The 14,673-nt window shown below is 40.5% G+C and overlaps 1 protein-coding gene across 2 annotated transcripts in view; it reads left to right on the forward strand.

Annotated features, from left to right (window-relative positions):
• The first annotated feature begins 6,377 nt into the window (after positions 1 to 6,377).
• CARD10 (caspase recruitment domain family member 10) overlaps positions 6,378 to 14,673 on the forward strand; it is a 59,572-nt gene continuing 51,276 nt past the window's right edge. Inside the window, exons 1-4 of one of the 2 annotated variants that reach the window (XM_083365524.1) lie at positions 6,378 to 6,489; positions 7,565 to 7,711; positions 9,495 to 9,637; positions 14,101 to 14,319. In XM_083365524.1, coding sequence (XP_083221650.1) covers positions 9,583 to 9,637; positions 14,101 to 14,319 — 274 coding nt within the window. In that variant the 5' untranslated portion in view covers positions 6,378 to 6,489; positions 7,565 to 7,711; positions 9,495 to 9,582. Of the gene's footprint in view, positions 6,621 to 7,564; positions 7,712 to 9,494; positions 9,638 to 14,100; positions 14,320 to 14,673 lie in introns of both variants that reach the window. The other variant, XM_083365523.1, reaches the window with a different exon arrangement.

Raw genomic sequence — 14,673 nt, forward strand, 5'->3', positions numbered from 1 at the left:
GAGGTTTTCATTGTTGTGAGCATTTCTGTTGAGGACTGGCAGCGGGGGTGGTGGGGGTTGTTTTTTATTTCTCCCCCCCCATCTACTGGATGGTTGCAGCAGGTTTTGGTCACTTCACATAACACTGGGACTCTGTGACCATCATAAACATGAATCAGTTGCCAAGCATCTGAATGTAAATCACAAGACCCTGGAGATGCTGCAACATTCCAGCTGATTGGTACTTCTTCTGGGCTCAGAAGCGCCAGGATCAGTGCCGAGCTCCAGCTGGAGCCTGGCGCTGATCCTGGTGCTTCCACTGAGCCCTGACAGCCCCAAAGAAGCTCTGATCCTGACGCTTCCACTGAGCCCTGACAGCCCCAAAGAAGCTCTGATCCTGGCGCTTCCACTGAGCCCTGACAGCCCTGCAGCTCCAGCCATCTCTCGCTCAGGCTTCTGCGGTGCTGCCATTCCCCTCCCCCACTACCAGTTTGCTAGGATGGTTGTGTACCACCTGCCAGGTGCCAATGTATCACAGGTGGTACCCGTACCACTGGTTGAAAAGCCCTGTTCTAAAGGTCAGGTTGGAATATATATTGTATAAAATTACTATACTCAACTATGATTTGTTGAAGTAGCCCCAAATGACTAGTCATAGATTAGCTAAACCATAGCTGGCTTCATGGAACATGTTAAAACATAGAAAATAAAAAACAATATGGCTTACATTGTAACATGACCCAATAGATACCCAAGTTTCTATAGTATTTCCTAACCTGATGCCCTCCACTGGTTGTGCTTACTTAAAATGGGCATTTTATTCAACAAATGAGAGCAGTAAACCCAAAAGGGTGCCATACAGTATGCCAGACTGAAGTCTATATTTATTTTCCTGAAAATAATGGCAGAAATTCTGGGTAAACTTCTATTGGTATTTCACTGAAGAACATAATAAATATCTCAATGTGATATATCTAATATATATCTTATATTGGAATAACAGAACATATATATTGCTTTAAATGTTCTGGTATTCATTATGTGTTTTATGAAGACTTTTATAAAGAGTTGCACTATTTATGGGATTATTTTATCCAGTTATATCTGAAATTTGCTTTTGCTTTTTTTTTTACTAATGATGTAATCCATATGTTATCTTTTAGCACAATGATTATTGTCCAAGTCATTGTGTTTGTGTTATATACCGGTAAATGCCAGTATGGTAAAGTGGTTAGGTTCTAGTCCTTCCTTAGACAAAGAAGCTGTCAGGGTGATTTTGAAGCTGATTGGAAAGTTTAAAAAAAATTCACATGTACCATGTTGAACTGGACTAGAGTGATAAATTGCATTCCAAATGTATGGAATTTATATGCTGTAATTAGTGAAGAAGCTCCTGATCCTGTAGTAGATTGATTCAGTCTGACAATAACAAAAATATTAGATTTATATGCTGGCTTTATTTTGTATAAATCAGAGTCATGTATATACTGTTCTCATTTCCTATTTTCTCCACAACCGTGTAAATGCATTGGCGCGAGGGAGAGTGACTGGCCCAAAGTCACCCAACTAGCTTTCATGCCTTTCATTCCTTTCACATCTCTCTCTGCCTAAGTGCAAGAAAATCTTTAGTATAATTTGTACATGCCAAGCATACACAATGCTGTCAGCCATCACTTCACCGTGATTTAATTCTGTATTATGGTATCTTCCATAGAAGCTGATTACTGGTTAAATGCAACTATTTAATTCCCCAACTTGGAAGAATGTTACTGCTTTCCATTCCTAGAGATTGCAGCAAGGAGATTCTTTTCTTAACTGGGGAAACTGCAGGCACACTAGTTCAAAGAAGAATCTCTAAGACAGGCAGTCCAAAATTCACTTTAACCGTGAATTGCTTAGAACTAGCCCTGAGTAAGCCCTGATTCACACAATGCACTAAGACAAAATAAATCGAACCATATGATGGCTTAATAACAAGTTGCCCAGTGTAGCATTGAGTGGTATCATTGTGCTTACAGAACTTCACTGGCCTTTGATGGACTCCATGACATACCTGACTTTTTCACATGCTAATAACATTTGATTTAATTTTGAAATAAAGAAATGGGACTTGGGCATTCTGGAAAGCAGCATCTCCATCGTCATCTTTATTTTCAGGAATGCTTCAAGGCCTTCAATGGATTCCAGAAGAATGATTAGAAGATAAACATGGTAGGTGACTGTACCACAGGGCTTTATTTGGAAATGTGAACTGTTATGTATGCAGGCACCTGCATAGCAACAGCCACCAGGGGGCGTTGGCCTGAACGGTTTTGGCGGGAACCCAGTTTCGGCGGGAAACCTAGGGCCAACCCCATTGGCTGTCCGCTTACCTGGCTAGGTATTTAAGGAGGCCAAGTAACCCTCATCTCCAGTTCACTACCCCCCTCCAATAAAGAGCTGAACTCACACACCGGCTGGCGTCTCTTCCTTGCGTCGGACCCACCACACAATACAAACCCTTGCCCAAAGAAAGGATAAAGGAAAGTGGAGAGGGTTGGAATGTGCTGCAAGACAGGAAAGCAAGAAGCAGTATGATAAGTGTATGCTTTGTAGCTGGTTGTACTTCTTATGCCAGCAGGTGTGATACACATGAGAAACAAAGGAAACTTCTATTGTACCACTATGGCTACCATGTGGCCTGTTTTAACCACAGCCCTGTCACCAATAGGTTTACTGAATGCCCTGAGCATCCAGATTCAGCCTTGCTTGCAATACAAGGCTTATACCACTCAGTCTTACAGCAATTTTGTATAAATTACTAAAGTTATTTGATGAAAGATTTAGGAAGCAATAAACTAGCTTCAGTATTATTATGGCAAGTAATTTCAAATACAAGCAAAGGTAAATAAACCTTGAGTTTGGATGAACTAAAATAAAGACAGAATATGACATAATTTCAAACTCTAGTGCAGCGTTTCCCAACCTTAGGAACTTGAAGATGCGTGGACTTCAACTCCCAGAATTCCCCAGCCAGCTATGCTGGCTGGGGAATTCTGGGAGTTGAAGTCCACGCATCTTCAAGTTCCTAAGGTTGGGAAACGCTGCTCTAGTGACCAATAGAATCTACTAAGGAGAAAGGATTATATGTCCAAGGAAGCATTTGTTTAGTTGAAGGGCCTATTTTCTTGTGTTAGCCGTCTCTCAGCTTCACGCTCATTTCCATTTTCTGCAATTGCCTGTCTCCTGCGAGCCTTACTAGATTTTCATTTAGGGGCTTATTTAAATTTAAATATTTTCGTCTCTATGTATATTTAATGGTTAATTTGTCTGTTTTTTTTAAAAGTGTTCTAGTTTTTGAGCATTATCAATAGTTAATGCTATTGGGTAGTTTTTATTGTTTCAATTGTCCTTTTAAATTTTTTAAGTATTTTAATTGGCTTTGTTGCTTTGATGTTTTTCCTATTTCTTTTTAAGGGCTGCCTTGAATGTTAGCCAGAATGCAGCTCCCAAATATAAAAAAATGCATAATGAATAGCACTTTTTCACGCCTGCTGTGACCAATCTTCCTATTTGCTGGAGTGAGGTGTCCCATTTTATAGATCAGATTTGGAAGACAGGGTTGTTGCACTATTAAATACAACAAAAGTTCAGTTTAATAAAATATAGCTTTAAAAAAAAACACCAAAGGATATACACCAATTTTATTTTTTGCCTTGGGGAACAGAATGCATGGATTGCTACTGCGGCATGTTGATATGTAAGTGTTCCCTAGAAACCACTGTAGATTTCTTCCTGTTTCCCCACTTATGCACACAGGGGAGGCATTTGTCTTCCTTGTGTTGTTTCTCAGGCTCAGAAGCTCTTTAAATTCTTTATTTGTTTTGGATAGGAAAAAGATTTATAGCCAACACTAACCATTAGCCTATGCTTACTATTAAAAATGTATAAAATCAGAAAAATAAAATATTGATTCCATTGGTTAGTCTGATTTTGTTTTCCTGTTATGCAGCTTTGGAGGTGACTGTAGTAAGAAAAACTAGGTTGCTTTTGTGCTTGATTCCAAGATGGCCAATTCTAGGATAATCGTAATTAATCCCAGTTAAAAATAGAGAAATATCTTTCTTTGCTGAAGAGTCCAGAAAGCCTCTGCCAGTCAGAAGAGAGACTATCATGGACTGCACAGGCATTTAGTTCAAAGTCTGACTGTTAATACTTAAGCATTGCATAGAGAAAATCACAGGTTGTCTTTTGCAATTTCTTTTCTCAAACATGATAATCAATGGATGGACATTTGTTTGGGAGTACAGTTCAAGGTTTTCTTTTTCCAGAGCAGGAATAAGAATGCTACCTATCCAAATGCTTAATCAGGCAAATGAATCAGATGATAAGATTTTCAAGCTGGACTCAGGTTTGTGTCAGAATAGCACAATGTTTGGGAATGAGGGAACACTCTTGTTGTTGTTAGTTGTGAAGTCGTGTCCGACCCATCGCAACCCCATGGACAACGTTCCTCCAGGCCTTCCTGTCCTCTACCATCTTCTGGAGTCCATTTAAGCTCACGCCTACTGCTTCAGTGACTCCATCCAGCCACCTCATTCTCTGTCGTCTCCTTCTTCTCTTGTAATTCACACTGGCAATTTCAATAGAAGCTATCTGGGAATCTTTGGTTAATTTATGTGTAGTTAAACACCAATAGGTTTAACGGCATTTAACTGTACTTTCAGATCACTGGACTACGTTTGTAACTGACTACAACACTGGCAATATACAGTAATTGCTTTGCGTTCTGCACTGCAAGTGGTACCCATATGTGGAAGTGGAAAAACAAGGAGAAAATCATGGCACACCCAGACTCTTCACATTGTTGTATTCACTTTCTGCATTAAGAGAAGCAGGGAGGCATGCTGGCCACTGTCAGGCATGTGGGAAGAGTTTGTCATTCAACAGGTAAGGATAGAAGGTGTTTTCGTGGTTTGGCTTCCGGAAGAAAAAAGTAAGGGCAGATATTCTTATGAAAGCTTCTAAGAAGGGCTGCTTATTTATGCTGGAACATTTCTCCTGTGACTGAAAGCTATTCCTGTCATTGACCTTTTGAAACCCAATGGCATTGGAGGAATATGCAAGAGTGGCATTGATCTAAATTGGGCACGGTCTTTGTATACACAATAAACCTATGCAGAAGTTATTGGGTTACCCTAGTTTGTGTCTACTGCACTTAAAAATAATGATACTGTTAATTCTCTTGGAACCCTAGTCCTACTTTAAACAACAAATGGTTTACTTGTCAAAAGTACTATTTTGCTCCAGAAAAATATGTTATATTTTAGAAGTAAACATATCAAAAGGAGGATCATTAACTATATAGAGCAGGGGTGTCAAACTCAATTTCATTGAGGGCCGCATCAGCATCGCGGTTGCCCTCAGGGGGCTGGGTGGGTATGGCCTGGATAGGCGTGGCCTACTGGGTGGGCGTGGCTAGAGTGTGTATGGCCTACTGGGTGGGCGTGGCCAGCTCTACATCGTTCACATCAAGGGTGCCTATGGGGGCCTGGACAGGAGTGGGACAGATCTGAGGGTCTCTGGCAGAAGGAGGGTCTCTGGGCCAAGGCCAAGGCAGTGGGGGCTGTTTCCTGGATGGCTTCGTGGGCCACATGAAACCACTTTGCGGGCCGGATCCGGCCCCCGGGCCTTGTGTTTGACATGTCTGATATAGAGTCTCAGCCGGATAACTTTTTTTTTTAAAAAAGAGAAATGCAAAACAGGAGGTGCGGCCAAGCCCTGGGTTGTATTAACAGCATCACCAAACTTCTTTCTTTCTGTCCCATCACTTGTCGTTTTTTCAGATGGCGAAATGCGGTCCTAGCGCTGCGCCGCAGGTGCCTGGACTTCTGACCCCAGGAACAGTTCTGAGGCACCTCTGCACGTAAGCTTCCCGTGCATAAGCACAACCGGCTAGGTTTATACAACCCACGAAACCATCAAACAAGGCTCTTAAATCACAAGCTAGCGCATTATGACTAAGCGCGGCTGCGAGTCCAGCCGCAAACCCTCACGCGAAGCTCCTTTGCTTTTGCAGTGACCACAACCGCCGCCGCCGCCGCCGCTAACCTGTTGCGGTTAACGTGTATGCAAGGAACGCGTAAAAAGCGCTGGGATGTACAATAAAAATTCCGCCTCGCCACCCTGCCTGCTGCCCTTTTCGACAAAGAGAGTTAGGTTGTGAGGGTCCCCGGGCCGCTCAGCTGGCGACGGGCTTCCTCCGAGTTCTTTTCTGCTTTTATTTGCCATCCCCGCCCGCGGGGGTGAGTTTCTCCCCTCCGGGAATTCAATCCAGCCGCGCGCATTCCTGAGCAGGCCGAAGGGCTGCTGGGACTTGTTTGGCTCCAGCCACCTCGAATGCTTCATTCAGTTGCAAATTTGCCTCGGCCTGCCTCTCCGCCCACCTCTTTGGCCCGGGAGGAAGCGGCTGTGACTGCGGCCGTCAGGTGTGCGTCTCGGTTTGAGTCGGCAGGATGAGTAGGCGAAGGAGTAAGTGAGGAGGAGGAGGAGGAGAGGGCGAGGAAGGGAAGCGGGCAAAGGGAAGGCAAACGCGAAGAAGGGCCCCTTCAGCTCGGGAGTTTTCTCCCTCTGGAATTAGCCCATCGGCTGAGAAGTTTAAGGTAACGCGAGCCTTCGTGGTGCGAGTTGTGAGCGGGGGGGGGGGGGAAATCGGTGGGTTTTTTCAATGCTGGAGGCGGCTTAGGGGTCTTTTGTTTCTGCTGAGCAGATGTCAACAAATCCTGCAGCAACTAAGGCCAAGGATGTAAAACTCAGGCGATTCCATAGTTGTCTTTTATTTTCTCTTTCTCTCCCTTCTGCCCCACTTCTTTGCAAAGAGCCATGGATCTTAGGTGGTGCTGTTTCGGTGTTGATAGATACACTTTGGAATAACCACACGATATATGATATTTCTCAAGTGACTTAGGCATGAAGCCCAAGATAGCTTGGAAAAGCTTGCTCTACCTTTGTCCCTAACTCAGGATGTTTGCAGAATCCAGCCATTGTGATTTATTGAACAAACAGGCTAAAAGTGATATATGAAGCCAGTCTCTTTTTTCCCCCTCCTTCTGCCCCCCCTTCCCCCTGAAGATGGAGAGGTTTGTCTATATAGTTACTGCTATGAAGGAATAGCACTGTACCTGGACAGCTGTCTCCTCTTTTTAATTCTCTCACACCTTCAGATCTGAGCTTTGGCATCAGGTCTTGGTTCTGAGGATCAGCCCTTAGTCGTTTAACATAAAACCAACTGTGATTTCAGATGCCTTAAGCTGCCTGCACAGTGTTGTATTGGGCCATTGTTTCTATTTGAATAACAAGGTCATTTAAGGTGGGATAAAAGTTTTATTATCGATAACCTTTTCCTTGATTCATATTATTATATGACAAAGTCCAAACTACGTGTACTTTAAATATCCAAGTTTCAGGAGAGAGAGAAAGGTGTGGCAAGGGAAGGAAGAAGGATATTTAACTATATAGGGATGAAAAGAAGCATCTGTATTTAGCAAATCAGATAAAAGGCAAGTATTGCGTTGTAATATTAAGACAAGATATTGTGCTTTTTCAGACTTACTTGGGATATTCCAAATTCCCTGAGAAGCTTAATGGACAAGAGATGCTTATTCTGGCACTGAGGATAATGTGTAAACTTAAAAGGTTTCCAAAAGAAAACTTGGTTTAGGACTATTCAGATTTCTGTGGCACAGCAAATAAGGTAATTCAGACAATGTGGTGGCTATTAACTAATCTTAACATCAGAGCACTATACAAAAATGGATGGAAGCATGGAGTAGCTATACCTCCCAAGATATTTCTGAGCATATTAATCCTAATAGTATACCTCCAGGATTTAATCTACCCGGACACATATGGGTAACATACAATAGAATTAGAACGACTCATGGGGTGTGTGCCGATTCTCTGTATAAATGGGGAAAAACACCTTCAGCACAATGTGATTGCGGGGCTCCCCGACAGACTATCCAACATATAGTGAGGGAATGCACTAATAGAAGATACCCAGGAGATTTTAAGGATTTCCTCTGCGTAACAACGGCAGCTACTGACTGGATCTCCAAACTCGACATTAAACTCTGAAATGTTATTTCTGTTTTCCTCTTAGGTTTTATAATTGCTTCTTTTTTAAAAAAAAATTGTTTTAACTGTTCTAACTTGTAAATATGAAGTGCTTTTAATTCTGTGTGTGACCAGCCATACGCTAAATAAATAACTAATCTTAATGACTATTTTAAATGTTTTAGTTGTATATGAATATGTGATTTTGAATCTGTTACTTTCACCATCAAGAAATAGATACATAGTTCTTTGGATACAGGATTTATGCAGACTACTAATGCTGAAACTGCATAGCCCCAAGGAAACTAATGTGTATACAATGAGATCTGTGCACTATGAATCAGCAACATGTCTGCATGTCTGGCATTGATGATTCAAAACATTTCTTTAGAATTCTGGCCCTTTCCTTTTAATCTTAGTTGGACTTGGGAGAATTAAAGACCTGAACTTGCTCATATTTAGCTCATAGAAGAATATGACTGTCATTTTCACTGCTCTAGGCAATCATTTGGCAGAGATGGCTTTTTCCAATCTGACAATGTTGGTAAATATCAGCCAGTAGTTGTTAAAGTCCCAAGAACCCAATTGTGTTTTGGTGTAACTAGCTCATAGATCATGCCATGAATACTTCTACACACATATGTCATTGCTCTGTTTTCATTTTCCCATCCTTTCCAATTGGTCTGAAGACAATCTGCAACTGATTTCAGTTCTACATAGCTTGAAACACTGAAACACTGTCTCCTTCTATGGAGACAGAAGGGGAAGTGATAGATGAAAGGGAGCTAGGAGCTAGGGAAATATGTTTTGTTTTTTTAGTGAGAAGGTAGACTCCTGATAAATGCTGCTATTTCAGCAAAACATGAGTTGAGCCATCAATATATGGATTTGGCTCCAGGATGCAGCAAACATCATGAGATTGGATAAATTATGACCTTAATATGAACTAGTACTAAGATCTCACAAGAAAATGCCTATCTGACAATGTGGTTTGAGCTTAGTATATTGTGAACTCCCAGCCATTATGGATTATGATTAAACAAACCATAGCAAGATAGAACATGTGTTAATATAATTTGTAAGTCCAGACTATTTCTGTGGCTTAGCTACGTTTATATAATTTGTTGAACAAGCCATAATGATCTGGCTTACAATAAAGCATGATGGGAAAGTTCATTCATTATAGTAAGTCAAAATCAAATCATGATGAAACCCATAAACCATTTGAGTATGAGGGATAGATACAGGAAAGATATCATTTGATAGGGACCTAGCAATTTCTTTTTTCTGTCTTTACCTCATTGAGAACCTCTGTCCCACTTCTTCTTACTATGGAAGACAGAGTAAAGGATAAACTTTTGATGTTAATCTATGCATATATGATGCTTCCTTATACTATATCATATAATTGATTTTTGTAGCTTACTTCCATTTTCTGTGATCAGTGGTTGCTTTCAAGAAATTCTGCTACTCAAAATTGAAGTTGGTTTATCCCAATAATTCCAAGCTATGGATTCACCCCGAAGATGGAATATTCCAGTGACTTTGGACACAGAACAAGCTGGTCTGTATATTTTGAATTTATCTTTTTAGCTGTCTTGCCTTTTTGCTTATGTGACATGAACAGAGTAGACCATATTATTTTATCTTCACTTTACTGCTTGTGTTTAACAAAAATAAATTGCTATAGCAAGATAGTTTGACTGAACAAGACTATCCTATAGAATCAAACTTTGTATGAACCAATTTTTCTCCAACCTAAATTCCTCTAGATGTGTTAAACTAAAGAGTTCCTATAAATCCTGCACTATGAGTGGCAACCAATTTTGAAAGCTGTTGTGGAGCTCAGACTTCTGAAGTATTCAGTACTGCTTCTTTTGTTCATTTAACTGTAGCTTAAAATCTCTTTGCTCATTGCTGGTAATTTGAAATTTCAGCAATACTTTCTTATTTTGGTTGGAATTTTTAGGCACGACATTTTGTGAAGATTAGTAGTATTTCTGAACTAGAAAACTTTACTCTGAGAATTACATTATGTATTCTCACATTGCGCTAAGCCAAAGTGTGCTTAACTCAGTTTTGCATCTGTTGAGTGAACCTAGTAGTTATGGGTTATTCAGAAAGTTGTTTAACTTCCATAATGTACAAGATTCCTGGTAATTTGTCTTGAGTTCTCAGTAACTTGTCAAATTCCAATTCCCTTTGTTAAGGGAAGGCAGTTAAAGTTAGACCACAGAATCAAATAGTGACCATTGTTTCCACACTTGTGTAATGTATCTATTCCTACTGGCTATCATTGAAATTGCTAAAATAGTTTTGGTAGAAAACCAACTATTTGGATCTATATCTTTGAAGACTTTGGGTATGCTAATCTACTTGGCTGTTCAGTGCTTTTGAGAAGACTGTGGAAACTCCTTGAAGAGGGAATGGAAAAATAGCAGGAAGTCCTGCTCAGGCAGTGGAACAGCTTATCTTGCTGCTTTGCAAGTTCTTAGCAGCTTTGCTCTTATTTCAGGGAGTAACTGCATAAATTCCTAGTAATTTTGCCCCCTGGAGTAAAGTCTAACTTTTTTTAGTGGAGATAATAATTGTAGTTTGCTTAATATTAGGGACATTGGGGCAGAGGGAACCTATGGCTCCCAACATGGTTCTCCTTATTGACTGGGATAGTTAAGGTTTTGGCATTATAGTTTAGCAATATTTGAAGGTCTCCAAGTTGCCTACATCTCTTTGAATAATTAGCACACTGTTGTTTACTTATTGAAGCCTTCTTCACATTATTGAATAGTTGGATTTTCTTTCTATGTGGAGCTGTATAGACTCTAAAATGCTCTCCCATTCTGTTTGGTTTGATCAAATAGTGTTGGTCTCTAATAAGTATGTATTAGCTCAGTGTTTATCAACCTTGGCCACTTTAAGAGATCTGGGTTTTAGTTCCCAGAATTCTGCTTTATCTTGGGGTTGGGAGGATTTTGTAAATGACTATTATCAAAGCCAATCAAGGCTACGTTAATCAGAGTCAGATCAGAAAACACACTGTGGCTTTGCAGCGTTGTCTTATTTTCTTTCTGCATGCCACTTTGGGCCTTTTGCTTCTTCTGCTGTTGTATGATGTGCTAAACTACTGTGGGGTTTATTTGAATTTGGTGTAGCAAATTGTATGAATGCCACCATTGTAGTTTGTCCAGCAAATCATGACTTGGTACAAGAAAGAGAGTGAGTAACAAAAGATTTGGAGGCTTGAGTGATACTGAGAGTTTCAAGAATTAGACTGAGGGCTGAAAATGGCATGAATCACTTGAGCCATAGAACTGCATTTAAATTATTCCATGTTTAAGACAGGAATAAGAAGTAAAGGTTTCACCATGAAAATGGGTTTTGAGATAGATTAAAAACAGAAAAAAAATAGTTGCAAAATTTAGATGTTTGTTCAGGGGCTTACTTCCAAGACTTCATATATCTGGTAATTATAATAGATGTCTTCAATTAAACTGGCCTAATCTCCAGCTTGTACAGCCATCTGAAGTGCATTAAAATGTGGAATTGTTTTTATGTCTCTGTCATCCTTGTTGATAGTACTTATTTGCAGGTAATTGTTTCTCAGGAGTTGATAACTTGCACACCGTGCTAGATGTGGTCCCAGACTTCTCTTATTACAACCTTTGGAGCTAATTCTGACTTTAGTAGTTCTTGTCATTTTGAGATGGAAAGCATAGGAAAATTATTATGTATTACGTATTATTATTATGCTGTGCAGAAATTTACATTTGAAAGGCAAATTGTGATTTAGAGATTCTGTAGGTAGACAGCACATGCTTGGAACAAATTAAAGCAGATACATCTTTTCTTGAGCTTGTGCATGGTCATTACTATTCTGTGTGCCTTAAAATAAGAATATTATAGTTTAGTTTTAAAAAACAAAGAAATTACCCAAGACTCCCCACTCAAAGCCTTGGTGGAGTAGTGGGCTAATGCCTCCTTAAGTAACACCAGCTGCCTGCAATCAGTACAGGTTCGCATCCCACCAGGCTCAAGGTTGACTCAGCCTTCCATCCTTCCGAGGTAGGTAAAATGAGGACCCAGATTGTTGGGGGCAATTAAGCTGACTTTGTAATAACGCCGCTTGGGGGGTGTATGAAAGCCCTAATAAGCAGGCATATACATAGAATGAAGGCTACTGCTAAGCTTGTAAGCCACCCTGAGTCTTCGGAGAAGGGTGGGATATAAATGGAATTAAAATAAAAAAATAAATAAAAATAATTTTATGTATGTGCAGAATGTAGCTCTTGTTGTGGGACCAGATTATTTGAGGGCTCGCCTTGCTCCAACTTCATCTGCCATCTCACCAGATCCAGCAGAGCGGGCACGAGACAGGTTCTGTGTTCTAGGGCAGGGCTTTTCAACCTTTTAACAGATTGTACCAGTTTTAGGATATGGCAATATTTGAATATCACCAGTTGCCTAGCAAGGTGTCAAAAACTTGATGACCAAAAAAAAAAGAAAAAAGTAAAAAAGTGATAAAATACAGGTAATCCTCGACTTACATTAGTTCGCTTAGTGACTGTTTGAAGTAATAACAGCACTGAAAAAAATGACTTATGACCATTTTTCACACTTATGACCATTGCAGCATCCTCAGGGTCAGGTGATTTACATTCGGATGCTTGGCAACTGATTCATATTTATGATGGTCACAGTGTCCCAGGGTCATGTGATCCCCCTTTGCAGCCTTCTGATAAGCAAAGTCAATGGAGAAACCAGATTCACTTAATAATTGTGATACTAATTTAACAACTGCAATGATTCACTTAACAAATGTGGCAAGAAAAGACAAAACTCATTTAACAAATTTCTCACTTAGCAACATAAATTTTAGGCTTAATTGTGGTTGTAGGTTGAGGACTATCTGTACACCCACTTAACCACACTTTTAATGGGAAACTTGTGCTTGTTTCTCTGACATTAATTTTTGCACTGTTCTAGTCCCTTCTCTCCTTCTGGTTGACTCAAAGAAGCCTCTCCTCTCCTCTGTCTCTCTTTCTTCGTCCCCTTCTCTTTCCATGTCATTTTTTCCCTCCAAAACTTTCTTTTATATCCTCTCTCCTCTCCTCCTCTTCTCTATGGTGCAGCTGCAGCTGACTCCTTTCCCCAAGGCTATACATTCCTCTCTCTCTCTCTCTTACTCTGTCCCCTTCTCTTTCCATGTTGTTTTTTTTTCTCTCCCTTTCCCTCCAAAACCTTCTTTTATCTCCTCTCTTCTCTCCTCTTTCTTTTCTCTTCTCCGACTCCTTCCCCCAAGGCTGTGAGCTGCTTCCAGAAGCGCCAATCAGCTGGAGCCCCACACAGATCCTGGGTGCTCAGCAGAGCCCCAGCAACACCACAGTTCCACTTGACTCTCCCACAGGCCTGTGCGGCATTGCCGCCACTTCAGCTCATCCCCCCACTATACTTTTACACTTTTTTTTACACTCTTTTTTTACAGTGCTTTTCAACCTGTCATATGTATATCACCTGCCAGGTGCTGTGGTACGCCTACCATGAGTTGAAAAGCACTGATCTGGGGAGTTATATTTAATGGGCCTTAGGCCGTGGGCCTTCTCTGCAGCAGGCCTCACATTGTGGAATCTTCTGGTCCACTGAGATGAGGTTGGCCTCATCTTTTCTGAGCTTCTGAGACTTCCTCAAGATTTGATTGTGTCAGCAGGCCTGGCAACTCCAGGGATCGGTGAGCTAGTGAGGTGGTTCTGCTGTTGTTAACATTCGTTCATCTACTTTTTAAAAAACCTTTAGCTCACTTTTCTGTAGTTTTGATGCTTTGATTGTTAACAATTATACTTTTAGGTGTTTATTGAATATTGTAAGCTGCCCAGAGTCTAAAAATAAATATACCGTACTTTGTGGTGCTCAGTCTTCAATAAAGAACAGCCCTATTAAAATGATGTGGAAAAATCCAACTCCCAAGCTGCTTAAAAGCACTTGAGGAAATTAATCTCCTTAATTTCAGTACTACTTAATATGTGTTCATAGGACCTGAAGATGATATCATCCAGGTCCAAAGTCTTTCTGAAGGAGAAGAAGAAGAGGAAGCTTTGTGGGAGAAGATTGAGAGTGTGCGACACCAACTAACTCGCTCTTTGAATCCAGAAAAGCTGACACCCTACTTACGTCAATGTCGTGTGATAGATGAGCAAGATGAAGAGGAGGTGCTGAGTGCCTATCGGTTCCCATGCAGGAGCAACCGAACAGGTGAGAGATGTTTGGAATTTGCATGGGGGAGAAATCAGTGAAAAATCTCTTTTTTGTTTAAAGAACAATATAGAAAGCTAGTTGGCTCTTGAATGAAAGGAAGGGATCGCATCGTGGCTCTGTGTACCACAAAAAAGCCATGCTGAAGCAGACCAAATCTCAATGTAGCTCAGCAGTTTCTTTACCTTAAGGCTGAAATCTAACTTAGATGTTCTCAAAGTCCAGCAAAAAGAAAAGCAAAATCCACCCTCTCTCTCTTTTTAATTTCTGTTATTGATATTTTTTTTATTTCCCTTTGCTGTTGACGGTGATGGAACATGCTAATGGTATAGTATTGTATAACTTTATTGATTA

This window comes from Vipera ursinii, assembly GCF_947247035.1.
Source record: "Vipera ursinii genome assembly, chromosome: 6".
NCBI classification, from domain to species: Eukaryota; Metazoa; Chordata; class Lepidosauria; order Squamata; family Viperidae; genus Vipera; species Vipera ursinii.